The 27,753-nt window shown below is 37.8% G+C and overlaps 1 protein-coding gene across 4 annotated transcripts in view; it reads left to right on the forward strand.

Moving 5' to 3' along the window:
* LOC138106431 (glucocorticoid-induced transcript 1 protein-like) overlaps positions 1 to 27,753 on the forward strand; it is a 54,113-nt gene that overhangs the window by 15,183 nt on the left and 11,177 nt on the right. For 2 of the 4 annotated variants that reach the window (XM_069007016.1, XM_069007018.1), the window contains exons 2-5: positions 4,763 to 4,914; positions 12,843 to 12,929; positions 21,007 to 21,120; positions 23,098 to 23,250. In XM_069007016.1, the coding sequence (XP_068863117.1) occupies positions 4,763 to 4,914; positions 12,843 to 12,929; positions 21,007 to 21,120; positions 23,098 to 23,250 (506 nt within the window). Of the gene's footprint in view, positions 1 to 4,762; positions 4,915 to 12,842; positions 12,930 to 21,003; positions 21,121 to 23,097; positions 23,251 to 27,753 lie in introns of all 4 variants that reach the window. The other 2 variants (XM_069007017.1, XM_069007015.1) reach the window with 1 other exon arrangement.

Consider the following 27,753-nt stretch of genomic DNA (forward strand, 5'->3'; position numbering starts at 1 on the left):
CAAAAATCTACTTTTGTGCTACTCAGGGAATCACTGTCCAAAGTAAGCAAGAGCAAAGATAACCCTTCTTCATGCTTGTACGGGTGTAACAGGAGGGGGGGCTTTTAACTAGGTGTAGGACAGTCATCAGTAGCTGCTGTGGGAAAGGTGACCTAAGTGATGTCAGGCCATCGTTCTTATGGGTCACTGTGGGTCACCATTCTTTAATATTCAACTTTCTATTTCTAGTTTTTGATTTCCTAGGCTGCATTCCCACATAAGTCATTATTTAAGAAGCATTCACACATGCACTTCTTCAGCTCATTGGGTTAGTAGATTTTTATAAATTTGTTGTCATATCTGGTAGGAATGTCCTAGAAATACCTGATACTATTTAATGGTGCTATACCCAGTCTCTGAACATTCTTTGAGCCAGACTGCTTGAACTCTGACTCCATGGCTCTTGAAAAGAGTCTTAAGCTGCCTAGGAAATCCATCATAGTGAGTCCTCCTAAGAGTATTTTTGGAGAAAATTCTTTTGAAGTTAATATTAATTTCCTAGGTGAAATCTGAAATTCTTAAGGAATGGATGAGTCCTAAGCTTGGACTCATTTCATTAGTAACTTGTGACCAAAAGGTTGTGCAGGGTGCTAGCAGCTAAACTGAAGAGAAACAACATCTCATGAAAATGTATTGTGGGATTTAGTACTGATAGTTCATGGTGTCTTGGGTTAATACTTAAAGAACTTTTGAGAAAAGAAACTAAGAAATTACAAGAATATTGTCTAACCTTTTGTCAGGACAGTGTCACGATTATCTGACATCAGTAGTGAGATGACAATACTCCTAGTTTGGGAGAAGAATTAATCTTATTTTTATTTTACATTTTTCACTCAGTTTGAGATGAGTCTGTGTTATCTGAGACATTCTTAGGATCATTTTAGTCTTTGAAAATCAGTTACATCTATGCGAGTGCAGGAGTGGAGGAGTTTTGGCTGAATTTGAACTGGATTTGCTAACTGTTGAAAGAACATAGGAAGAAAGGATGCTGACAGATGAACTCTGGTGGATTGAGCTGAATCAGTTTTTTTAATGCTACCAGTGCTTACTGTCAGTATTGCTCTTCTACTGCAGGTGATTCTCCTCATTGCACATGTGGCACAAAGCTTTATTTAAGCTGAAAATGGACTGTGAACATGGCTTTCAGATTATGTGCAGGTTAGCTGCCTATCCTAGATGGGAAGGCAAGCTCTTCATTTTAGAGCTCTAGCAGATGGTTTTATTTGAGCCCCATGTCCTTTTCAAAAGAGCTGTCATGTTAGCCTCTTACTGAATTACATTTTGCTGTCAGAGAAATGGAAACCTTTTTTCAGTCAGTCTAGGTGGTATAACTAGAATTCTCTTTGCTCTCAACACAGCATGCAGAATCATGATTTCATGCAGTTTATTTTAGTTGATTCCTGCTGGGAGGTAGGATCATGCTGAATTTTGCCAGCTGTAGTATTCAGGTGGACCCATGTGTCATTTTGTATAACATTAACATTCATAACTAGAATTGTGTAGCAATTTGTCCTAAATACATGCCATTAAAACTTTTGGCATATTTTAAATGACACATAGCATCACAGGATATTCTGAGTTGAAAAGGACTCACAGGGATCGAGTCCCACTCTTAAGAGAACAGCCAATACAGGGATCAAACCCACAGCCTGGGCATTATTATCATCATGGTCTAATCCACCAAGCTAATCTCAGTGGTCATGAGGTATTTTGCCTTGCTGCAAGCATATGTCTTGCTTTTTTAATTTCTGGCTAACTTCCTCAGGTAATGTTATGCTGCTTAAGTGCTGTGATCTTAAGTTTGCTTATTCTGGAGGTAGAATTGGTTTTCATATGAGATGTCTCACTTTTCACTGAGGAAGACAACAGAATCCTTTGACTTACCACTGCAGTAAAATCCATTCATATGCTTGAGATGTTGTCAGATGAGTATTAGTCTGAAACTTGGATAAAATCAAGTCTGTAATTTTAGAGATTTCTTAGTTTTGTTGAAGCCTTTCTGAATGCTGAAGTCTGTTGGCTATCTTCAGGAGCTGTTGAAGCACTTCAGCTATTTCGATTCTCTGAGAAAACTGGAACATGAGGTTTCCAACCAGAGAAAGTGATTTGGGCTGGAGAAGGATATTCATGACAGCATCAGTATTCCATTGATAATGAAAATTTGGGGAGAAGTGTTATATAGTAGCTTCCTAGAGTAGTGGGAAGCCAGACTTATGAGGTGAGAAAAGCAAGATTAAGAAATAAACTCTGAGAGCAGTTCTAGTATTTAGAAAACAATTTAAGCTAACCTGATCTGCCACTGTTGGGGTCCAGTACAGTGATGCTCTCCAGGGCATCCCATCATCTCTGAATACATTACTGTACAGGACACCTTGTCAGATAGTAATTTGCAAAAGTTCCTTCAAATGTCATGCTTATAGATCCCTTCTCCTTTATTTTTTATGATCTAATGATCTATCATAAAAGATGAGGAGCCAAAACTGTTACTGAACAGACCACAGTGCTGCTGCTGTTCTAGTGCTCCTGGCGGTTTCTGCCCATTATGTTGTGGCAACTTTGCTGTAATGGGGAAAACCATGTGTTTATGACTTTGGGGGGATGCACTTTAGTTTTCTTTATGTTTAACTCAGTGAATTGCTTTCACACATCTGTGCATGCCATCTCAAAGGAGATGGAAGGAGTGCAGACAACGATGGAATAGGGATGACATTAAATTTTTGTTAACTTGAATTGATTTATGCAGTTGATAAGTGGTTTGTTTCCTGTAATTCAGAGTAATATTGATGAATATTAGGGACTTTAAAAACCACATCTTGAACATTTTCTTCTCTTGGCTTCAGGGCTTGACAATGTTTTGCAGTCCACTTCCAAAATGACCATGGAGAAATAAAACTAGTAATTTTTGGTGGTGTTGTTTCTCTTCAGTTATAATGGCATTAGTTTAGTTATTAATGTTGGATTTGTTGTCTTTCTTCTGGGTGTAGAACAAGTCACAGACCGTAGCTAATTCTCTGGTTGTATATATTTTGTTGTGTCTTTTGGGCTTGTGTTTTCTTGGGTTTAGTCCTTATTTCCTCATCTTCAAACATAATTTTATGCATTGTCTTTGACTTGTTTTAAAAGGTGTTTTTTGAGAAACTTTCAGAACTTGGGCTACCTGAAAGAGTAGCATAGTGCCATAGCATGACAGGGAAGGTTGGAAGAATTCTTTTTAGCTGGGTACCCATTAGGTACACTTGTGTTTCAGCACAAATGTAAACACTCGTTTCATTTTTAAAATTTGTCATCTTTATTTTGGATTTCAGACTTCTTTACTTTTAATAGTTCAGGGATCTTTCTTAAAATGCAGATTTGTCACAATGGGAATCCTATAAGAATAGATCTGTTTGAAATGTTAGGGGTTTGATTTATAGATGAGGCAGTCAAAACAATTGTAGTGTGAGAGGCAGTATGATGTATTACATCATGTCAAATTCACAGCATTATTTAGAAGTCTTCACCTAAAATGAGTAGCTAATGCAGTGTTTCAGCAGATCTATATTTGTATAAAATGGTCTGTTTTAACATTATTGTCTTCATATATGATGCTGTAACCATGCTGTATTAGTGCAAGCTACACCCTAATTGTGCTGAATGCTATATATCACATTGATGGTGGACCCTGCCTTTTGAGATCCATCAGTTCTAGGTGCTACACAAATAGAAAAGGCTTGTGAAGGCCAGTGGCCTTGTTTGGAGTCAGAAGTGTGCCAGCAGATCTGCTCTCACATTCTGAGCAGTGAGTAGGCTTTTGGTGGGTCAGATCAGTGCATACCACGTGACTAACTTGGAAGGTATCTCACCTGTGAATTTCTTTTAGTAGGGGTGAGCAAAACAGACAGTAGTTGCCACGTAGGGCTTAGGTTGGCTGAGGTGGAGTCTAGACGATGAGTATAAAGTAATTTTGCCTAAAGGACAAAGCAAGACAATCTAGAGAGTGTGCTGTAAAACTCTTGTTCTTTCCCACATCAATCTCATGAATCACCCTGCACTTTGCTCTCCAAATGAAATACAAGAAAAAGTGTTCCATGATCTGGGTGTATGGAGAGAGAAGTACAGGGAGGAGTCAAGGATTGCAGGCAAAATGAAGAGTGAAAACAAGCAAGGCAGCTGCTCTGACCTGAGCTCTTTCAGAGGGAAAGACACAGACACACTCTCGGCTTGCTAAGGCCTGTAGCAGGATCTTGTAAATAATACAGAATTGATTTAAATTATGAAATAATAGAGAAAAGAGAATAAATTGGAGAGGCATTTTCTTAATAACCACAATTTTTCTCATTATTTGTATTATAGTATCTAGAAAGCTAAGCAAGCTGACTTAAAAAGTGCTATACTGTGCTATAGTTTCTGCGTGTCTGGCTTTCCTGAGTTGCATCATCACTGTATTTCAATTTGCTTGATGTTTCTTGCTGATGAAAATACATAGTATAAGTAGCCCAGTTCTTTGCAGATATGAACATCTGAAGCATTGTGGGGTTTTTGTAACTGTTAAATTTTCCCTTTTCTATTTGTTTTTGTCCTTTGTCTGATGTTATTTGCTTTGATGTGATGGCATTCTTTTCAGCTTGGCATTTAGACAAAGGTTTCTGATATGTTTTTGCCATTGTGTGTCATAGCTAGCTTTTAACATTTCACATCAAATTTAGCCTGACTTTTTTGTTGGTTTTGTTCTGGTTTTCTACAGTGGACAGGCCAAAATCCCAGCAAATCAGAACTTCTGGTACCATAAGGCGAACTTCTTCTTTGGACACAATAACAGGACCTTACCTCACAGGACAGTGGCCACGTGATCCCCATGTACACTACCCTTCATGTATGAAAGATAAATCTACTCAGGTAAAAGCTGTAAAACAAGACAACAGAGATGTTTCGTGTAACTGTCTACTCAATTTAATTCTGAAGAAATGTGGATTCACTTAATTTTATTATAAATATGAAACCCTAAAATAGGTTGCAGTAGTCTTTTTTTAATCGGTGCTGATGCAGTAACGTGGTATGCGACGATAATATTTTTATGCTTTTAGAAAACAGTTTGTTAAAAATAATTTTCTCAATGTGGGCAGATCTGTTGAGGCTGATCAATCTCAGCCTTGTATCTGGTTTATTTTGAAGCTTCTATATGCAAAATTGTGCTGAGTGTTATTTAAGAAAGAGTCCCTATAGCAGTGGCTGACAAACTAAAGATTTTACTAAGTCATGGTAATAAATCTGTTGGTCTCAAAGTGTGTTTGTGTGTATGCATGGGGGTGAGGGAAGGCTACTGAGGTTATTGATGGCCTGATACTCTTGTCATAGCTTTGGATTCTCTTCAGAGCTGTGTCTTTGGTAGGAGCCTATGGCAGGTAGGCTGCCTGGGGCATTCTGCTGCTCCAGTGCTCTTTGGCTAGAAAGGTGAATGTTCTTTCTTGCCTGCTTCCTCCTCCTGCTGGAGCTTGTTGCCCCCAAAGATGATTAAAAATACATAATTCTAACCAGCCCACAATTGTTATCAAAGGAGCTGCATTCTTGTTTTTTCAGTAGTGCTTTTGGGGTTTGGAATAAGCCATTTGAGTTTGACTTCCAAACTAAATTGGAAACTAGAAGAAACTAGCTCTCTTAGTTATGTTTTCAATCTAACAGGCAATGTAGGTGTAGTTGTTAAATCAGTTGCTTATCTCTTGTGCCATGATTCTGATCCATAGTTATTATGGGTCTTGAAATAGATTCTATGGTTCTAGTCTTTTGTGTAATACTGAGTTTCTCAGGACAAGTTCGAATGTATGTAGAAGTTTCCTCATCTCTAAAATATGCTGTCTTGCAATGCAGGAAGCTCTTTGATGGGGTAAAGATAAGCATAGAACGCTTAGAAAAGAAAAAAAAATGGGTCTGTATGTTTCAGAAATCTCATTTAATGAATTTGAGAAACTGATGATTAAAATGTTCCAAGAAAAATTTTAGAAACTGTAGTGAGGACCCTTTGGAAAAACCTGTCTTCATGTCCTGCTTATTTTGGAACCAGACAGTTAGTTTTAGCAAAAAGGCAGCAGTCACATTTACTGTCACAAAAGGATCTACCTAAAAAGCCCTTAATCCTGGATTTATTGTGAAAGGTGCCTTCCTTTCACAATACTATGCCTTTAAAGTCTTTCTGTTTTGAAAATAAAATTTCCATTCAGGAGATTTTCAGTAGCATGCTTTGTACTTACTTTATTTCTCAACCCCTCTCTTAAAATATATATCCATATCAATCTTCACAAATACTCTTATGAATAGAAAATTTAGAATATTTAAACATTCACAAACAAACCTTTTCACTAGTTACGGAAAAGATAAACAAAGTGTTCTATAAATATTTGAGCTCCAAGTATTTGGCAGTAAAATTGCTTTCCTAGTGAGCTCAAGTAAGTGTTCAGGTTATGTGAACTGTTGGCTGCCTCCTTTTGCCTCATTCAGAAACTAAAAATGAAGTTTTACCTTTTCAGCATAATCAGGTATAACAGAGAGGAAAAGCATACTGCTGTCATTACAAAATTAAGTATTATTTCAAAGGGGTAGGAACACTGGGATTGCAAGGTTTGGATTTGTGGATATCTCCTAGTAAGGAATTACATTAGCTGTCTTTTTTTCCAAGTTATGCCAAACTCAAGCGTTTATCAGTGCTTAAGATGAGTCACTCCTTGGGATTATGAATATGTAAAATGTAACAAGCATATTGATTTGCTCAGTGATTTCCAGTTTGAGGGGTTTTTTTTTGTTTGGTGGGGGTTTTTTTCCCAAATAAAATGCTCACTAGGAAGGCTTTAAGATGATCATAAAACATTGTCTCATGTTTTAGTGTGTGTCTGGGTTTTTGTTGTTTGAGCTCTGTGTAGTTTGAAGTATATCTAATTTCAAGAACTAAGGATGAGTTCCAAGTTGTTGATAGGGTGCATGCATCGCAAATTAGGTTAAATAAAAGGAAGATAATGAAAATCAATAAACCATTCTTCTGTATGAGCATGTTTCATTGAAGAATAAATTATCTCTTGTTTTACTTCTAAATTCATGAACAATGCTGTCAGTATAACTTACATGGTAGGTGGAATAATTATTTCTCTTTCAAGGGTATGTTTTGTTCCTAATTAAACATAGTCTAAAATCCAGATTTTGTGGAGTTTTGTTAAGGTTGTAATTATGGCTGTTCCAAATTTCTTAGCCTTTTTGTTTTTAAAGAAAGAGAGACAGTTTCTGGTCTTCATGGTGATCAGATGAATGTTTAATGAATTTTATTCCAAGTTCTTGTTTCCACTTAAATTCTTTCAACCTGTATAATGCTCATGAGTAAAATGTTTCTTCATAAGAATAGATGGGAGGGAGCAGAATTTTGTTTGGTTTAGTTTCTGTCATGTCTTGGAGAATGGGACTATGGTTCATATTTCTGTGTCCCTCTTACTTGCCCCAAGTGATTTGACTGAAAATACAGAAGAGAAGTGAGGTGGTTATGTTTGCTTTTGGAAAAATACCCTATAACACTGCATTGTGGTATTTGCACAAATCAGTATTTCTCAGAATTCTATGTGTATGTTCATGCGTATATGTGTGCATCTGCATACAACTAGCTGATCTTTAAGGAGCAGCACGTTTTGGATAATCAGAGGTTTGCAATTTTATTTAGTCATGTTTTAGTATTTCAGAAATGCAGGTAAACTTCCTGTTGTAGGAAGTTACCTTTGTTGATGTACTTCGTGATTCCCTTTCCTGAGTTCCTTCATTGTCCTACCTCCTCTCCTTTTTTAAAATCTGAACTTTTCATTAAGGCCATTTAAAACTCAGTATAACTTCTTTCCCCGTTTTTTCTGTCTCTTTTGGAGCACTGATGGAACAATTTTGTACACCACTTCTTTATGCTTCATCTTTTAAGTATTTCCCCCTTAATAGTGTAAAGAACAACTAGATATAGAAATGGCTGTGTATAACCTTGGAATCTTCAGAAACCTTTGGATAATTGTCAGAGTTGATAAATATAATTATTTGGCAGTAGCTAAGTAATTAAAAAGATATTTATAAAATTAGAAAAGAGAGATTAAAAAGAAACATGGTGTTAATGTCATAACAAAAATATTGCCAGTTAATCTGTGTAATCTTTCTCAGTCTAAATAATACAAAGAAACAAGCAAATGGCCAAGTGGCATATTTATTATCCAGTGATTTCCAATTGATGACTGAGGCATATCCAGCAATCCAACTGGAATCCAGTTTTTCTCATTGTATATGGCAATTAGGTATTGCACAAATGAAATGAAAGTAAGTTTGTAAAACACCTTTGAGAATTTTTACTTCTCTCTAACCTAAAGAATAGTGCAGAGTTACTAGGCTGGAATGCTTGGCTAAAATACGGTTTTCTTATGGATAGGTCAAGGCTTTAATGTAGTTAGCTCTCGTTAGGCACGTTTTGTTTTCTTCTGGGTAGATTTTTTTTTTTTTTTGCTCTAAAGTTAACAGTCATAAATGAAGAGGATCAATTCCATGAAGCTTTTTTATTGGTGTGTTAGTTGTCATTGATTTTATGGGATATTTTAATGATGTACACTGGCAGAAAGAACAGGGAATAAGATGTGTCATAGAACTATGAGTTTATCCTTCTAACCTTACTTAACCTGGTAACATGTGTATAAGAGTCACAATTTGATGTTTAAGAGTCATCATCTATAGTCAAATTGACTTCTAATTGCTTTGGCAATTTCTTTTGTAAAGTTTCTAGATGGCCTTTGAATGCTTTAGAAATACCTGAAAACCCATCAATTCTTATGTTCTAGTGCTGCTGTTGGGTTTCTTTTGAATGTGGAAGTTCTTCAAAAACACATTGCTTCCCCTGTAAAGCGTGGACATATGTAGGTATTCCAGAATGCAGGCTGTATGTAGTAATTGGAGTGAAGGGCTGGCAATAAATGTGAGATACTTAAAGTAATACAGTCTTATTTTAGGTTTAGGTAGGTTGGTATGCTATGCAGTCATTCTGATATAAGTGGAAAGAATGTAGGTGTATGTCCCTGGCATGGGTGGAAAAGCAAGGCAGGATTACCAAACGTGTTGGAAAAAGCGCTGATCTCCACAAGGTTGGTGAGTAAGAACAATGGTGGTTATGGTTTACATGAAGACTGAAGAGGGCAAACAGATGTGGCATTCTGAGCATGTCCTATCCCATGTGTCAACTGAAATGGCACATAAACCTTCACATCTTGAAAACAAAGGACCCATGTTTTGTAGGTGCAGCATGTGTTATCTAATGTTTTCAAGGTTCTTCCCCTAAGATCTTAGCAGGACTAATCCTTCTTGATGAAGTTCGGTACATCACTTCTGTGATGCTCTAAATTTCTTTCTGCTCTGGAATGTTACCAGTTTCACATTTGGTGCCTGACCTCTCTTACTGTAAGAGGTACTCTTTCTCTCTGACTTGAGGTGCAGCTACTGTGATTTTGTTTATTGTGATTCAGAAATTTTTCTTCTGATACAATTCTGAATTATGGTTTGATTTTAATTTTTTTCATATGTTTAACATTTGAGAAGTACACTTGCAGCTTCCATTGATAAGCCTCTTTTGTGGAAGTCGTAAATAATTTTCATGAAATGTGACAGATTGTGGATGCTACGTATCCATCAATATTTGTGGTCTAAATGACAGCATTTAAGGCAGATATGAGGTGGTCATACATAAGCTAAACTTAGAAAAGCAGAATTTCTGTTTGACTGCAACAAGTCTGGGGTGTTCCTGTTTGTTTTTTAAAAGCTTTTGCTTGAATACAAGAATTTGATGTTACAAACCCAAAACTACTCTTCATATAATGTGGATTACAATATATTATAAGCAGCAATTTCTGTGGTTTGAAGAAGACTACCTTGCTATAATATTCTAGTAACTGCTTATGTTGTATAATTTTTGTAAAGCTTTTTCTTTTTTAAATCTGCCTCTAAATAGCACATTAATATAATGTAGTCCAACTTCAGTATTGTGCTAGAAACATCATACAGTGCTTGTAATCTAATACTGTAGGTAAAATTTGGGGTCACAGGTAGTCTGCCCCCTGTATACTGTGTATATTTTGAAGGGTTGTGTCTTGACTCAGTTCACCAGGGGCTGAAAGCACCCATGTAGTCCTTGTCTCCAGGGAGATGCTATTTGAGTGGAAGAGAATGTCAAAGCATACTTGAACAAGTACAAAATTTAGTATTCAGTGAATAGATGTCTTCTGATTTTTATTTTTGATTTCTGAATAAATCCTCTGCAATACAAGGATTCCCATCTCTCTCTCCTAACAGTCAGTGTTGTTGATGAACTTCAGGGGTTGATTTTAGTTTGCTTTTTGTCCTTGCTATCTGTATCAGTATCTGTGTTTACTAAAAATACTGTCAAGCTCATGTATTCTATATATTTGTTTTGTTTTTTAACAGTGTACTTCTCTTTATTGAGAAAGTCACTTGGCTTTTTAGATTCTTGGTATCTTTTCAGTTTTTTAAGCTGTAGTTGAAAGGGTATGAGCTTATAGTGATCCCTGCTACACCCTTCTGCACTACCAGTAAGTATTTAAGCTGCCAAACTGCCTGCTTCTGCATCATCCTGGTGTTCCCCAAATTGTGGAGCAGTGCTGTATTCAGAAAACACACTTAAAAGATAAATTTTCTGGGAATTCCCTTTGCGATGCTGTTGTTGTGTCAGGGTGTGGTACTATATCCCAGCTGTACTTGGGATATAGTAAAATACTGTAAGAGCAATTTAAATTGGAAAGTAAATTGTAACAGATTGTGAAAGCCCATGATTTTGAAAAAGTAAAAAATTTCCTCATTTTCTCTAGTTCAGTAGAAATCTGCAAGCCACTTCAGTGTTTTAAAAAAAACATCATTTAAACCCAACAGAATGTCTTTCACACAAATTCCAGAGAAGATGGTAAGTACCTGATCTGCAAAAACAAGTAATTATTTAGAACATGGCTCTGTTAAAATGCAGAGCAAGCAGATGCACACACAGGTGGCACATGCATGTTGGCAGAGGCTCTGCTTTGGGTCAGGAGAGTTAAGCATTGCTTGGCTGAGGGGCTGCCTTGTCTTTCACATAGTTTTAAGTAGCTGTTTTAACTTTTCACATTTGATTTTATTCTTTTTTTCATAACCGCATTATCTTCTGGTTTCTTCCCCAGACCCAAAGTCAAGTAATAAATACACAGAACTCTTAATTTTTTATATAAGAACTTGTTTTTTCTTTTCTGGGAGCATGCAGGAAAAACTTCAGGACTGATTTTTTTCTGTTTTGCTTTCTAGTCGCCCACACGGCTTGCTGGGCCTTTGGCTGAAGTATTACTGGTGGTGTAAAAATAGCAGAGAAAAAGCCCCACCAAAACCATGGAAAGTGCAGGGCTGGCAGAAAACACAAGGGGGTTGAGTAGGCCTGTGCACACAGAGACTGAGTACATTAAATATTAGCACTGATGAGTTAGGTGCTGGGCTGTAGGGCTGTATAATGCTGTGGCAGTGTGGTGGTTCTGAAGGTGCAGGCCACACTCTGAAATTGCAGTTCTGTGCTTGATGGTACCATGCCTGGCCTGGTTTAGCTGGAGGGGCCTGGCCTGGGGGCTGCTCTCAACTCCCTTTGCAGGACAGTGAGGAGCTGTTGGTTTTATGGTGTTCTCCAAGGTGGTGCCCAGGCTCCTTCCTCAGCCAAACAGAATCGCTGTTATCCATGTGGGTACTATGGAAGTTTCTAGATCCTAGATAGGAAGCAAGAGTAAGGAAAGCTGTGGAGGATTAGGGTTTCCATGCATGAGAACAAGTCCCACAGGGATGTGGATCCCAGATCCTATTTGTCCTGCCGTCTGGGGTTCTGTCTCCCTAGAAGTGTCAGCAGTAGCCCCCTCCCTTAAAAACCCCATGGACAAATTGTTGTTTTCTGTGGTATGGTTTTATTTATTTTGGACTTACTCTGAAAGAGTCAGCTGATACTAGTAGAAATTGTTGGGGGAAAAAGCCCCCAGTGTAAACAGATTTATATTTATGTGCCTATAGCCCTGAGTTTTATATAGTTGATATCCCAAACTCTTCCTGAATTTTAGATGTTTCCATTGTTCCTGTGACTCTCTTGGTCAGGAATTCTGGTGGATAACCTCAATTTTCATAATAGCCTTGTGGCGAATAAGCATAGTAGTTAAGAGTTTGGGCTTTCAGATGCTTCTCAGTCTTTGGGGTTTAACTTTAGCTCCTGCATCTTGAGGACAGTCCCCAAACTTCATGGCTTTGAGATATGGCTGAAAAAGGTCTGCGTGTCATGGTACTGCTCATGTAAGTTGGTGCCAAAAATAATAAAAGGTGTATCAAACTCTCTGTCAAGTCAGAGTTAGCAAGAAGGGATTGATTATGTGGTCCAGTGGTTGAGGAAGACAGGTGAGAGAAGTGAGTCCTGGCTTGAGTTTGTTGTACAGTTTTTTTAATCTTGTGCTTTTCTAAACTGTCTGCTGAGTGAAACATAGACATGGATGCCAAAGCACCGGGTGGGAGCAGCCAGGTGAGGTTTTTTGTCAGGCCTCTGATTCCTTCTTCAGTAGTGTGCATTGTTCTCATGCTTTGTAAATGCAAGTTTACAAAGCTTTGGTTTTCTGTATTGCTTTTTATTTGTTGAGACTGTTAGTGCTGCATATCAGATTCTGAGATTTATTCATGTGACTCTGACACTGCCTAAAGAGTAAAGCAGTAATTTGTGCCAAAAGTTCGTCTTACCTGGAGAATTCAGTACAGTGCATTTTTTTTTCCCCCCCTTCTAGACACCCAGTTGTTGGGCTGAAGAGGGAGCAGAAAAGAGATCACATCAGCGCTCAGCATCGTGGGGAAGTGCTGATCAGCTGAAAGAGGTGAGAAGTTTTGCACAGTGGAGCCTTTCAAATTTTGATAAGCCCAAGATATTTTTTAAACTCTCGCTGTAGTCATGGAATCTGCACCCTTTCCCTCTCCTCTTTTGCTTTTGAAACAGGTTTTACCTCCAATCTAAGAGTTGTTTGAAGAGTGATTGTTATTTTATGCTTGTTGGACTTCCTCCCTGCATACTATGAAGCATTGGCTGTGAGAGACTGGCCAGAGTGAGCATTGAGGAACCAGCTTCTTGTTACTTGCTTTCTGTTCAGTGTTACCTTAGTTAGCTCTCTGACCTTTAATGCTGCTGTCCTGAAAGAGGCAAAGTGTCAGGTGGTGTGTTAACATATTCTTGTTTAGAAATTTTGTTCAGATTTTAGGTTGGAGATCGAGAGGACACCACTTTCACAAAAAAGTGTTGATACAGTAATGGTATGAGTACTTGAAATGCTCTTTAGTCAAAAATATTTTGCTGTAGACTATAATTGCAACTAGAAAGAACCTACCAAAAGTGAAGTGGATTTGCATCATGAGAAAGTAGAGTAAAATGGTCTCCAGCTCAGCTGAAATGACAGTATCTCAGTTTTTGTCCCAGTAACCTCCATTTTGTCCAGAGTTTGAGTAACTAAATCCGTCCAGAACCTAATAACGGGCTACGTTCAGCCTCATGCCGCTGTCAGGAAGGGTGTAGCCTCTCTTCTTCTTCTGCACTTTCTTAAAAAAAAAAAAAAAAATCCTGCAGCATGTTCCCATGAGGTGTAACTTTCCCTCATACTCGGGGCTTTTTGCATGTTCTTTCCTGACTCTCTGTTGAATAAGGCATTCAAAAATGAGAAGAAATGTATAGGTTATCTTAGGAGAAACAGTTAGAGGCAGTATATATTCCTCTTCTGGACAGACATTGATAGAAAGAGTAATTATCAAAAGGAGTGAGACATTGATAGAAAGAGTAATTATCAAAAGGAGTGATGCAAGTTTAATTACTCAAATTTTAAAATCACATTTGACAAATATGGAATAATCTTGCAATCCACTGGTGGCAATAGCCTCATTTTTAAAGATGAGGACCTGGGCCAAAGGGAGGTTGATCCAAAGAGGTTTTTCTGTTCCCATCTCACTCAGTACCTCTTATGAAACCTTGATGTGTTGGAACATGGGCCTTCAGTTGCCTGGATGACTTCATCTGCAGCTGTGAGGAAGCATTCAGAATCACAGATTAAGTGATCAGAAATTAGTGCAGAAGGAGTTTTGTGTCAGAGAAGTTTTGGCTTAAACCTTACCTACCAGCACAAAGAAATTATAATACAGACAGGAGGAGCATCTGTTTTTCTAGGATAATGTTTCCTTGCTTTTACTGAGAGAATATCCTTCGTATTCTGGCAGTTCCCTATCAACTTGTGCAACAAGCAGCTCTACTTCACCACAGGCCTGTGGCTGTCAGTGATAGTGAAACCTTCAGCATGTGAGCAAGTCTCTTGTTATTTGATAACAGTGATCCATTGTACTGGGTTTCCACCCTCTTGGTGTACTGACCACACGAGAAAGATAAGAAATGTGTGGCCAATGTGTTTCACAGTTCCTTTTTCGATAGAATGCATTAGTGGACAAAATAGGTTCTGTGGAAGGGAGTTGTTTCTATCCAAACTTTGCAATGGTTGTTCACCCCAAAACCACCCTTGTCTTCTTCAGCTTACAGTTCTTCCCCTTCCTCTGTTTTCCTTTCTCAAGCTACTCAGGGCAGTTTTCTTACCTTTTCTAGTTCCTTGGATTCATAACCCAGTGTCATTCTGCATGCATCATCCAGCACTCGTCATCTAACCTATTAGAGCTCTTACTCTGTTACCTTTCAGCTCCTTGTCAGTTCTGGCTCTCCATTGTTTGGCTTCTATTTTATCCCTATCTTTTCCTTTCCCTCACGTGTCAGCCTGTATGTGGTGGGTGTTAAGTGTTTGTTCAATACCAAGAGTATCTGTGCACTCACTTTCTTTGTGCCACAGTAATCTGCAGTTCCTGGAAGGAGAAATTCTCTGGGGTGGTTCTATTCAAAGTGTGAAGCCCACGAGAGGCAGAATTGTTAACAAATGCAGCTGCCAGTTCCAGATATCTTTCTTGAACATGTGCAAACTGAAATTTTTGCCAAAGCTTCACCAAATGTAAAGATTCTTCCAAGGGACTAAAAGAGCACATTTACAGCATAAAGGACCCCCAGGCAAATGTTTGGCTTTTTCATCCAAAACAGTGGAAAACAGAACTGTACAGGTAAAAAGCTAAAGTAAGGTGTTTTGGCACATAAAATGGTAAAATCTCTTCCATCCCCCTTTCATTTTAAATCACATTCTTAAACAACTTTAACACTTGTACTGAAGTCTCTGATGGGGAGGAGATAGAAGATCAGAATGTTGCATGGTAGATATTTGACAAAACTATGGGCAGCTGAAAGCAAGAGCTTAAGTAATAGAAATAAAAATACCACCTTCTCCTGGGCAATTGCTTTTGTTATGTGTGGTGTAGGTAACATTGTTCTGCTTAGAATTTTGAATTGTTTCCCATAGCGTTTGACAGTAAACAAGTAGATAGCTGTTTGCAGTTTCCTTGGGTTGTTTTTGCAGTTTGGATTCATGTTTTCTTGCTTCAGAAATTAATGGGATGGTTTCTAGCATGGTTTTTTTTTTTTAATATGTTGGTTCTGTAAACTAGCTAAACACTTGTGTGATAGTTACTGGTTTTGATAAAATAAGATTGAATGTGCATTTAAGTTTAAAAAAATTTTTTTCTTGGTTAAATTTGAGTACTATTAAAATGAGATACATTTGTTTAATACAACTGGTAGCTCTTTTTAAAAGATCTTTATCATAAAAACTAAAAGTGAGTGTATAGGTTTAAGATCCCAAGCAAGCAAATGAATTCAGAATTACCACTTTTAAAAAGGATTTCACTTTGGGTAGTGAAACTTACTTTGCCCTTAATTGGAATAGGTATGCGTCAGGATTAAATGTCTAGCGCTGAAATAGATATATTTGCTTTCTTGTAGTGAGTCTGTCAGAAATTTAAAAGTCCCCAGCTCTCAATATAAACTTTCCTTTAATAATTTCATAACGAAATCTGCTTTTAAAGAATTGTTTATTCTGAAGGGCTCTACTACTTGATTTTAAGAAGTCTTAAGTGTAACTTGTCTAAGATGATGCCGCACTGCTTTAACATTATTTCAGTAGGTACATGTCTTGACTGGGAGATGAAGATTGCTATCAGTCTTTATACTGAATACAAACCAAGTAATGGCTAAAAACACTGGTATTTTTTCCCTTTTCAACCTGAATAATTAGTTTGAAATTCTGTTGACGTTGTTCAGGGACAATTTTAGTTATAGCTTACCCTGAACTGGAATTTACCCAGAACTGGGAAAAACCCTCTATTTAAAGCAAGTAGTTTTCGCTTTGTATAGGTTTTTAAAGACATATTTCAGACAGCTGATTTTTCACTTCCCTTAAGCAGCTCTCTGTGCTATATCTGTTACACAGACAGCAACAGCCCCCCATTGGAAGGTCCCTTTTGCTCTTACAGAGTACTTGAAAAGGACTTGGGAATAAAAGAGAATTGAATATTAGAGCTTGCATGCCTAATGGGCTTTCATATACCAATTGAAAGATTGTATTCAAAGGTTTAGGGTGAATTTTAATGCTTGTTTTGCTCTTTGACCTACTGGTTAACTTGTTTATTAACAAACATTTCATGATTGAGGTGGAGCTCACTCATTAATTACCAAGGAGTTTGTGGTTTGTTCAGCAGTAGGAAGTTACCATGTTGTGTAGCCTGAGCTGTAAAAATACAGCCTATTGACCAGTAAATATTAGTGAGCATTTGGAGAGGTACAGTGGGATGTGTCAGGTTCCTTCGTATTCATCTGCATCTAGGTCCCTTCAAAAGGGAGAAATTACCAGGATATTCAGATTATCCCAGTGTTGTAAAGCACTGACCTAATTTGGTTATTTCTCAGTTTAGTGTCATTAGTTATATTAGACTGCATGCATATTACAAGTGGCATAGACAAAATTAATATTCATTGTACAGCTTCAAGCTGGAGAAATACTTAGGAAGCAGAAAATATATTTGTAGGGGGTTTTCCTGACTTGTTTAATAATCCTGGATGGTCATTTTATCTTTGACTGACAGCAAATCATTAAGACCAAACTGAAACTTTGTGCCCTGAATGACTTTGTGTAGGTTTCTGATGCACTGATCTTTGTGTTTCCTTGGTGTTCATTGTTGGTGGGGTTTTTTTATAAATTACTTTAAAATAGGGGAAGAAAAGAGTCTTTCCGCTGCATCAGCAACATTGCAGAGAACAGTCACTGGAAGTGCAAAGGCTGAAAATTCTTTTAATTTTTTCTGAAATGTGCACAGATTTATGCTGTGTTTTCCCCCTCCATGCAGTCACATGAGAGTACTTGCCAAATTGTGAATTAAAAGATGTACTTTGAAATTCACTACATATATGTTTACCCATCGAAATGTAGCAAAACAGTTTTCAATAACAAAGGGCATTCGAACATTGGAAGTAGCATTCAAATTGAGTTCACTCCTTTATAAATTCCTTGATTCTTGTTTTAAAATTTGTTTTACTTTCAGCTGTATCCTCTAAGAAAATAGCTGTATTTTCTAAAGGGAATATTCTGCATGTCTTCAAGTTAGGTAGGCAGGGAGAGCATTTGAATTTGTTTACTTATATAATTCACGTTATGGATCTAAGTGCACATATGCGCAAGGCTAACGCTTAAATGTCTTCGACAAGTGGATGCTTTAGGATACACGTGAGATCTTTTTGTGATGATTTACATGTGTTCCTTAATATGACTGTGTATGCCCCACTCATGTTCGTGCTCAGAACTTGGGCGTGTGAGGGAAGTGGTGTCCCAAACCTTTTCTGTTCTTAGCTGCTCAGTGAAAATGGAGTGTTTTGTTACTGCCCTTTGGTTTCCCCAGCATAGCACATGGTTCCTTTCCTGCCACTTCATTGGCACTATTTCCTTTGAATAGATCTGGTCTAATGGTGGATCTTCAAGTGCCTGTTTTCCTGATACCACTCACTTGGCACCATTTTCTTTGCACAGCAGGCTCCCTAGCTCATATTAGCTGCATCAGTTGAGTGCCCAAGAGAAAGGATCTGCTGCTTCTTTGAGATAATTGGTAGAACAGGTGCCATCAAGGCATATGTTTCAGATCCTTTTTTACTCCATAAATTATATTTGTTTTGTAAGAATTAGGGTACCTCATACTTGTCTGTAGATCATTTTGCTTATGTTTGATGCTCTGATGACGCTTCTCTGCTACCTGAGAAGAAGGTGTAGATAAACTTCAAGGAAGCTAGCACAGCTGTCTATTCCTGTTAATAGTAGTGACTTTACTTCAGTTTGAGATAGAGAATAATTGGTAATTAAAAGACAATCTTGTAGAATAAAAAGAGCTATTGCAATGTCAGAATTAGCTTGAGCAAGTGGTAGAACACTGGGGACTCCCCTTGGTGAAGAGCTGGAGCATCATTTAGTTCAGCGAATTTCATGTACTCATTGACACTGCCAGCTTGCTGGTTGTCTGTGCCAGCAAGCCTCTGTCTCCCAGGTCTGCTGGATAAATAAGAAATGGCGAATTCCTTTTTATATGCCCATTGTTACTTTCTCATTTTCTTGTCCAAAGGTAACTACCACATCATGGACAGTTAGGGTCCTGCAAGTTCAGGGCTAAGGACGTATGATCTAAGAAGGCACATCTGTTTCTTCACTGCATTGCTTGTTTGGCTTAAGTGATCGTATCAGCTCCAGATACACAGTCAAATCAACTGTTTTCCCTCTTCCGTTTCTCCTCAGTGACCCAAGAAGTCTTTTCTTTATGTTAGTGTCAAGAGCCTATTGACTGCCAAAATACACATACTCTTGAGGTGGCTGAGAGAACCGTAAATTCCAGGGATCCATTGATTCCTTTCACAGTATCAGAGCTTCAAGGTTTTTGGCTAGCCTAGAGACATACCAGCCTATCAACACTCTCCCATTTAGAGCTTTCACTATCCAAATTTTACGGTGAGTGTCTATGTCCTCAAAGATTTGCAAGCTTACTTGTGACAGAAATCAGTCAGCCAGACCTCTGAGGTGGTATTGTGTAGTTATTTTTTTTCATAGTGTGCTCCTGAGGAGAACTCAGAAACCATATTTCATTTAAATTAAACAAAATAGTGTATTTAACTTTTTGATTTAGGAGGAAGTGCGCAGCATCAAGGAGAGGCAGTAGAAATGAAGGATTTATATACAGCACTCTCCTTGCTTTCTGATTATTCTTGTAGCCAGCCATCTCTGTCCACAGCTGTCTTCTGATCTGGGCATCATTTTTCTCCTCTGTTTTTAAAAGGGAAGATGAAGATTATTTCCCAGTTCTCCCCATTCTTCAGCATTCCAATGTAAGACAGATATTTGTAATGTGTGTATATTTACCAGAGTAGTTACCTGCATTTTTTTTCATCTATGGAGTTGGGTTTCCCAATTGCTGTTACTCCTACAGGAAGAAGGGAAAAGTTCCAGACAAACGTATGTATTTTTTTTAGAGGTGAAATATCTCTTCATACTCCAAAGTTTCTTGCAGCATGGTGCTTGAGTTGCACCTTTTATCAAGAGCTCACTGTCCCAGTTCTCTAAATGTAGCTCATCTGTGTAAGTAATGCAGCTGTATTAGGGCTCTGTTTTTCTGGATGTATTGAACACACAGACCCTTTTGGAAGTCTTGAACTGTTTGTCTGTTGCTTAAAGATCAAAGCATTCAGCCATTTCTGAGTAGCAGTTCTCTAAATATGGGTAACGAGCTGTGGCAAGACTTGATATGAAGCCCTAAAGGTAGATTGTTCTTCTGTGAGTGCTACCAGAAACAGCACAAAGAAAAGTTCACAGCCCGCAGCAAAGCTCCATCCAAACCTCTTCACCAAGCACATCTCTGACACTGTGAAGAGTGATGTGAAGTGATTCTCTGCCACAGAGTTGCTTTGCAAGAGTACCAGTGATATATTTAACTACTTGGAAATAACCACAGAGTGCATGTACTTGTAAGTTGTCACTCAGAAAGAGAGGTTAGTTTCCAGCTGATGTATGAATTCCATGTGCATTCATTCTCCTTACTTGCCCTCAGGTTTTTAAAAATTCTGTCTCTAGCTGAGTTAAAAATGAAATGGGGCCATGCATGGCCTTATATACCAGTGAGCTGAGCATGGGGAACAGTAGGATTTGCGCCTAAGGGAACAAATTATCCAGTTTTAAGGAAGTGTCTGTACCTGTTGTGTGAATTTGCACATAGTCTAAACTTCTGAGACAATGTTTATAGAGGTAAGTACTCTCTTTCATGTAGAAGTTTCCCAGGAGGGATAAATAAGTAGAGCAATCCCCAAATGAAGTTCTTAGGTTTCTTGTTAAGGAGCAGGTCAAATGGATAATGGCTTTAGTTGCATTTGACATTTAAAATATGTAACTTTTGATTAGACATCTTTGCAGCAGACAGTAGGAAAGATAATTCCATATGCCTGAAGGAATTTGTGATAATTTTGCCTGCAGGGAAGTGCTATTGAATGTATTAAATAAGTACTCAAAGATGAGCAGTGCATTTTGATTGCCAGTTGTTTGTGAAGGCTCTTTACTTTTATGATGAATTACTACTAAAAAATTATGGTTTGGTTTAAGATCAAACAAATTAAACTATAGGCTTCAAAGTCCCCAGTTTAAACCAGTTAGAGGTTAGAAAATGCTACAAATTGTCATTCTGACTACTTTTATTTGCATCAGATATTACAGTGCTTGTGTGTAAATGAGGAAATTCACTAAATAAACGAAGCCTGTTGTATTTAGGTTGGTGAATAGGGCAGATACTTTGGAGTATCTGATAAGCAAAAAGAAGCTTTAATGCTCATACTTTAAGGAAAGGCAATCCCATATGCCTGTAAAATCCTCCAAAGAGGATTTAAAATGTCCATGGTTCACTTGATATGTGAAGGTTTGAGCAGTTACCCATTCGATAACTCATTCTCACTTGACCTGAACTTCTCTCCAGCAGATTGCCAAACTGAGGCAGCAGCTTCAGCGCAGTAAGCAGAGCAGTCGTCACAACAAAGAGAAGGAACGTCAGTCCCCTCTCCATGGCAACCATATAGCAATCAGTCAGACTCAGGTAAGTGGTTAGTTGCTTGTATTAACAGCCTCCCACCTTACCAGGGTTGGCTGAACAGCCTGCTGAGCCTTCCCATCTGTCTTGTGTTTGTTCTCTTGTGTGGTACGCTGAAATGCTTAACAGTCTGATACACTGTACCTTCACTGGAATTTATCTGATGGTAATCATATAATAAAAGAAGGGTTGCACCAGGATAGCAAGTGAAATACATAATGATGTAAAAGTTTTGGGCATGGCCAGATAAGCCTGTGCTTCCAGGGATACATACTTGCTTCAAAGACTAATTTTTTGTGGTAAACTTTCAAAGCTCCTATGGAGGGTATTTGCTTATAAGTTTTGCAGCCTAATTTTATCTGGGCTAGTTAAAAAATAAAAATAGAAAATAAAGAAAAAGAAAGTACCAAAGCAGGGTGCAGTGGAGGATGCCCAAAGCAGTCATGATCTAGTCCTTACAACGTGTCAGCAAAATTGCAACCCACGTTACAGTTCTGAAGCTCAGGTGAGGTTCAGTCAATGCCTTCATGGACCTTAAGCCACTTGTAGAAAGCATTTAATCATGGCTTATTTGGGAGTGCAGATATTTGAGTCCTGATTAAATTTCACCTATAGTAGTCGATCCTTAGCTTGGAGTCCCTGTTACTAACAGGCCACTCTTTGAACATCTGAAATGTTGGTTCAATCATGGCATTTCCTGAGTACCTTTTTAGCTACCTGGTGTTCTATAAAACAGTTAGTTACAGCAGCTGGTTGAGCTGTAATGGCTGATTCCTTACATTCCTTCTGTGGGGGTAAAATCTTGTGGTCAAAACCTAATGCAGTGAAGACAATAGGAATTTCATACTTTTCCTGAACCTGTTAAGCCTTTATAACAAAGGGTCCTGGAACATTTTGCATAGAAGAGGATTTTGCTTTACATCTCAGAGCAAGCTGTTGCAAGTACCTGTGCCATTATAGTCACATAGCAAACAGTCTTTGACACAGATTGAAACCCACCTAGGACATATGCTGTGAAGAAACATTCTTTAGTACTTGGAGCTCACTTTGTCATTGCTCATGTGACATTTAGATTTCTTAGGAAGGTGTTCTCTGATAGAGCCGTTCTGCAGGCATTGTGTTTTGGCAGTCAGAAAATGGCTTGCAAATGACTTGCACCTTGGGAGCTGCACATTGTGCAAGATTCACTTGATAAGAACTCAGAAAAAATGTTTACATTTTGTCTTAAGCATCCTGTGATTCTGTGAGTAGGAGGAGAACACATTGATTGACATGTGAACACGGTTCATGGCTGTCAGTGTAGCTGCTGCCAAGGTGAAGCTTTTAAGGTTGACTGTGCAAGACGTGTGTGCATTCTTGTGAGTGTTTCCTGTTGGTAACAGAGCTCCACTCAACAGGCTTTTCTGAAAGCCATATTTTTACTTACTTACATGCTTTTTATCTTAAACTCAAGATGATTTCTCTTAAGACTTTTGACATAAAGTTCTGAAAAGCTATAAGCTAATGAAATTAAAGGTTCAGAATGAATGTTTTAATTTTCATTTGCGAAAGCCAGCCAAAAGAGAGTAAAAGTGCATTAAGTGAATATTTCAGTTGAGTCATTAAGCTGTAGGAATGTTATGAAATGCCTTTTGGATCCCAGTTAAAACATTAGCATCAGGGCCCCACACGCTCCCCGTCCCCCTCCAGTGTAAACTGTAGTCTGGTGCCTCTGGAAAGTACATACACCTGTCTACTTACTACCAAGTGAAGTCATAGAATGCTTTGATTATACAACTCTTCTTTGAGTTAAGTAGAGATGATACATTGGGTTTTTATTTATGCAGGCATTTGTTTTTATTTAAATTCACTAAGTAAAGATGATCTTCTGGATGGCAAAACTAATACACAGCTTCTTACTTAGTAATGTTTTTAGTTTTGGTCTCAGACTTGTGCCTTTATTCTGTTTTCCATCTTTAAGTCATGTTACTGTCTACCTTCTAGGCTTGTATTTCCAGATCAGTCCCTATGCCACTGTCAAACATTTCAGTGCCAAAATCAACTGCTTCACGTGTGCCGTGTAATGTAGAAGGAATAAGCCCTGAACTGGAAAAAGTATTCATTAAGGACAACAGTGGAAAAGAAGAAGTATCCAAGGTAAGCGTATAGTAACATGTTTATGGTTGTTATCTCTTTGTAATCTATAAACACCGGGAAAACCTTCCTCTTGAGGAACCTTCCTTGTGGCTGGAATTACAAATAATTTTCTTCAAAGAACTGTTTGAAAACTTTGTTTCAGTGTTTTAGCATGGTGGGGTTTTTTTTGTTGTTGTTTTTCTTTTTTATTTTTAAAGGGCTTTTGGCCAGACCTACTTTGTTTAGAATGCCCTTTCTGTAGAGAACATGAAAGTTTTTGTGACGAATACAAGTGTTTGAACATTCAGACACTTCAGGCTGCAGTAATAAGTAATAAGAGATCAGGAGGTTGCTATATTTTCTTCATTTTGCTTTTTCTTGAGCAAGATGTGAGTTTCCGGTGCTATGCTCTCTTTTTTGGTTTTAATGCTTTTTTTTCTCCATAAACTGAATGTGGACCATTTTAATTCCATGAAACCTCTGTAGTCTGCCCTGGAAGATCTCTGTGTGGGAAATAGTGACAAATGGGGCAGCTTTGCTTTGGAGCCATTGGACTTGTCATTGAGGAGTTTAGTGCTTGGATGACACTTAAAATGTGGAATTCTTGCTTTACAGCCACTGTTTCCTAAATACCCAATGAAAATTTTCTGCTGTGGAGTAAAGTACTCCACTGTTTTTTCTAATCTTCTGCAAGGTGTAGGTGCTTTTCTCATGAATGGTCATGTAATAGCAATTCAGTGTACAAGTTAAGCTATAAAACTTCAATCAGAGGTTTAAGATTCTGAAACCTTGTATTTGCAGTTCTTCGTGTCATTAATAAACTTTAAACGTTTGGTAGTAGTCTTGGCTTCTCCAGACACCTAGTTGTGTGGAAAAAGCAGTCTTAAGAATGAAATACTGTAGTAGTTAGTTGTACACTAAGTTTTCTTTCCTAAGGCTGTCTTATCCCTTTAGAAGAGGTGTGTATTGTAATGGGAATAAGGAAAAAAAAAAATCAAACATGCAAACTGAAAGCCCAGCTTAATAAGCCTTGTTGCAGCATCTCCAAAGCGAGTACAAAAAGGTGTGTTTTGTAGTGCCACCATTGATGTTGCTATGGCTAGGGTTTTAATCTCCTATAGTTGGAGGATATTTCATTTATCTGTCAGACAAATCATCCTTGTAAATGTTGTCCTTGGGTTTTAACAGCTTATTGCTTGGGATGCAGAGCTCTCCTGCATATGTTACTGAATGTACTGACTCTGATCCAGCAAAACAGTTAAGCACATACTTAAGTGCATTGTTGGATTTGGGCCAGAGGTGCTCAGCAGTTTATGCAACCAAGGCAATAGTGAACCCTTCCTCCAAACATTCAGCTGGCGAGAGCTTCAGACACAAAAGAAAGTCATAAATCAGACATTGCCCTTGAAGTCAAGTCCATCTTTGTGGGCAGAGGGTTGTTTCCTGCTATGTAACTGTTAATTTCTGTGAAGTCTGGTCTTGTGGGACCTGTAGTGGGACTCCTAGCACTGTCTTTGAGATTACTAGATCTCAGTTTGCTCATGGGAAGATCATAACAAGATCATAATTTACTCAATCTTACTGCTGGTGAACTTTCTCCTAATAAACAACTTAGCTGTGTTTTAGCCTGGGGGAGTTGGGGCAGCTAGGTTAAGTGTTAGGAATTACTGAACAAAAGATAAATCGTAGGAAACCAAACTTCACTGGTTTCACTGCTAGTGAACCTGTTTGTTTTTCTTTGAATTTTCTGCCATTCTTTCTTGCTGTAACATTTTCTATTTTTAGAAACTGTTTTAAAAGCACAGTCAAAGATAGTTTGTTGCTTTGGAATATGTCTTCTGTCTTTACTTGTGCTGACTTAATTCTGTTGGTTCTTTGAAACCTTTTTTTTTTGTTTTAACATCTTAATGATGATTCAAATTGCAGTTATAAAAGTAAAAAAAACCGCACCACTATTGTGCTGTCTTGTTATTTTTGTGTTTCATAAAGATAATTGATGATTAGTAATGTCTTTGTGTCGTTACCTTTTAAAAATCCAATTGACTATAAAGTTTAGAGGGATTGCAGAGTGGTCAAAATATTAAAAAAATTCATTCTTTGCAGTTTAGCTATAGATGTATTTTTTCACATAATTCATCTTGCTTAGTTAGCTGAAGGTGTTTTCTTTTTGCTCTCATAAAAATAAGTTGTCCTTATTGAGTCACTTCAATCACCTCTTTCTCCTCAAATTATTAATAAACTTTTAATTCATGTTCTAATGCTTAAATTATAAATGTTTAATTTATTCAAAATTCTTGGATATATTTTGCTTCCTTTTTTTATAACCTGCTGATTAACTCTGACAAGGTGTGATGGTGTGTCTCTGTTCTCACCATAACTTTTAAGATGGAATCAGCTTTTTTTGAAGTTGTTGCAGGCTTTTGTCCTTGTCCCATTGTGACTCCACAACACGAATGTTGGAGACTGAGGTACAATAAGATGATGGACTTTTTGTAGGGATTAAGGGGTAAGAGGTGTTCCCACTTACGGAATACAAGAGTGAAAATCATGAAAAGTGCCCGGTAGCAGAACATGGAAGCAAGCGTTCATAGGCCTCCTGTTAGGAAAAACAGTCTTCTGGAACTATCAAGTATACAGAAGTAATTAGAAATAAAGACATTTTGATGGACTATCACACAATGTAAGTAAACTGATTACTGTGTTCCTTGTTTGATTTTTAATGCTGCTGGAAGGAGATGGCAAGGTGGTTTTGTGTACCCATCTGGAAACTTAATCCTGTAATAAAAGGACTTTTTATTTTGCACAGATGCAGAGGATCCTCACTTAAATCTTCATAGCCTTCATCTGAAAACTGTGTTTTTCCCAAGTGTTCCTTCCTAGGATACATTATGGTTTTTGCACTTGCACCTTATCTAATGCACTGATGCCAGCAGGAAGAAGCACTTACCTATGTTGGCCTTTGTGTTCCAGTCTAGAGGAAAGTTTTTAAATCAATAGCATTGAATGCTTTGCTCTCAAGGAGTTGCCTCCCAGATAGATATACAGCTTGTGAGGAGACTCCCATCAGTAGTATTTTTATAGACTGGTAGCATTCCTGATTCTCCTAAATAGAACATTGTTGGTGTTTTTTCCAGCAAAAAGATCAATACTGAAAACAGATAGGTGAATGTTAACAGTGTGTTGAGAAATGCATGCTTGCTGTCAAATGGAGCATTTTCATACCTTTGCAGGGAGATGAGAGCAGTATGTAACTGTGTCCAAGAACACGCATCCCATAGGGATGGACAGGTGTCCTGTCAGAATGCATTTGGCATAAGGGAGATAAATGACTGGACATACTTGCAAAAAACCCCTCAAGAAATAGTGTATAGAATGCAGTAATTTCTTGTTGTTTTCCATGCATTGGGCATTATGGAAACTAATAGCAGCTGTACCAAATTAGTTACCCTCTTTCTTATGTTGTAAGGTTGTGAGAACTTCAGTTTTAGAATAGTTTGGGCATGACTTATGAAAAGTAACTTCAGAAGTGGTTTTTTATGTTGATCAGGTTTTATACATAAAGTTTTTGACAAGCAAAATACTTTTAGTTGGTATTTTCATGGAGATTTTTGCACTTGTCAGCATTAAGGGAAAGATAAATACAAAAGCACAGTAATCTGAGATATTAACTGGCATTTTCTATGCCTTAAAAGTTACTGCACTTGGAAAGTATGATAAATATTTAGCTTTTTCTGCTTTTGTGTATCTTTAGATATGTGTGTAAAAATATGGATTATTTTTGTACCTCAGGCTTTATTTCAGAGGAGATTGAAATATGTGATTTGGGATATACTTCCTGACTAGCTGAGACTACATTGTTCATCCAGGTGTGGAAGAACATCTATGTTATCCTGAAGTCTTTAATTATGTGATCACTTACTGTTTTTTTCCCCTCGCTGGAATCCTTGTTTTACTTGTTATATAGACCATAGTGTATGCCCTTAATTAGCAGCTGTTTGGTGTTTTTCTTTTCTCCTCCTTAGCTTTGTGTCCTCATGCTTACTGTTACACCTTGCTTTGAAGTCAGAAATCTGAATTTTTTCCTGAGATTTTGCTTCTTTTTAATAGGAGTATGTCTGAAATTTTGTTCACTTTACATCACAGTTATGTGAGAAGAAAGATAGTATTTACACTTTATGGATGGGGAAACACAAATCCATCAGGGTTCTGTAGTGTCGTTCTTCAGGTAACTCAGGATGTTGTATTCCATTTTAGGAGTTCAGGGTGTAGTCTCCTTCTGGATCTCTTAATGCAGAATACTTTTACAGATCACACCTGTATAAACTGGGCATCCAGAAGAGATACTGTAAAAGATAGAGGTTGGTTCAGTTGATTCCCTGACATCCCACAGAATTTTTGCGGCAGAGAGAGAAATAAAAATGCTGTTTTGCATCACAGTTTTTTTGTTGGTTTTTGGTTTTTTATGTGTTTCTTTTTTCTTTGTTGGTTTGGTTATGATAATTATGAGACTGTTTTCTTTCTACA

Source organism: Aphelocoma coerulescens, chromosome 2 (assembly GCF_041296385.1).
Source record: "Aphelocoma coerulescens isolate FSJ_1873_10779 chromosome 2, UR_Acoe_1.0, whole genome shotgun sequence".
Taxonomy (NCBI): Eukaryota; Metazoa; Chordata; class Aves; order Passeriformes; family Corvidae; genus Aphelocoma; species Aphelocoma coerulescens.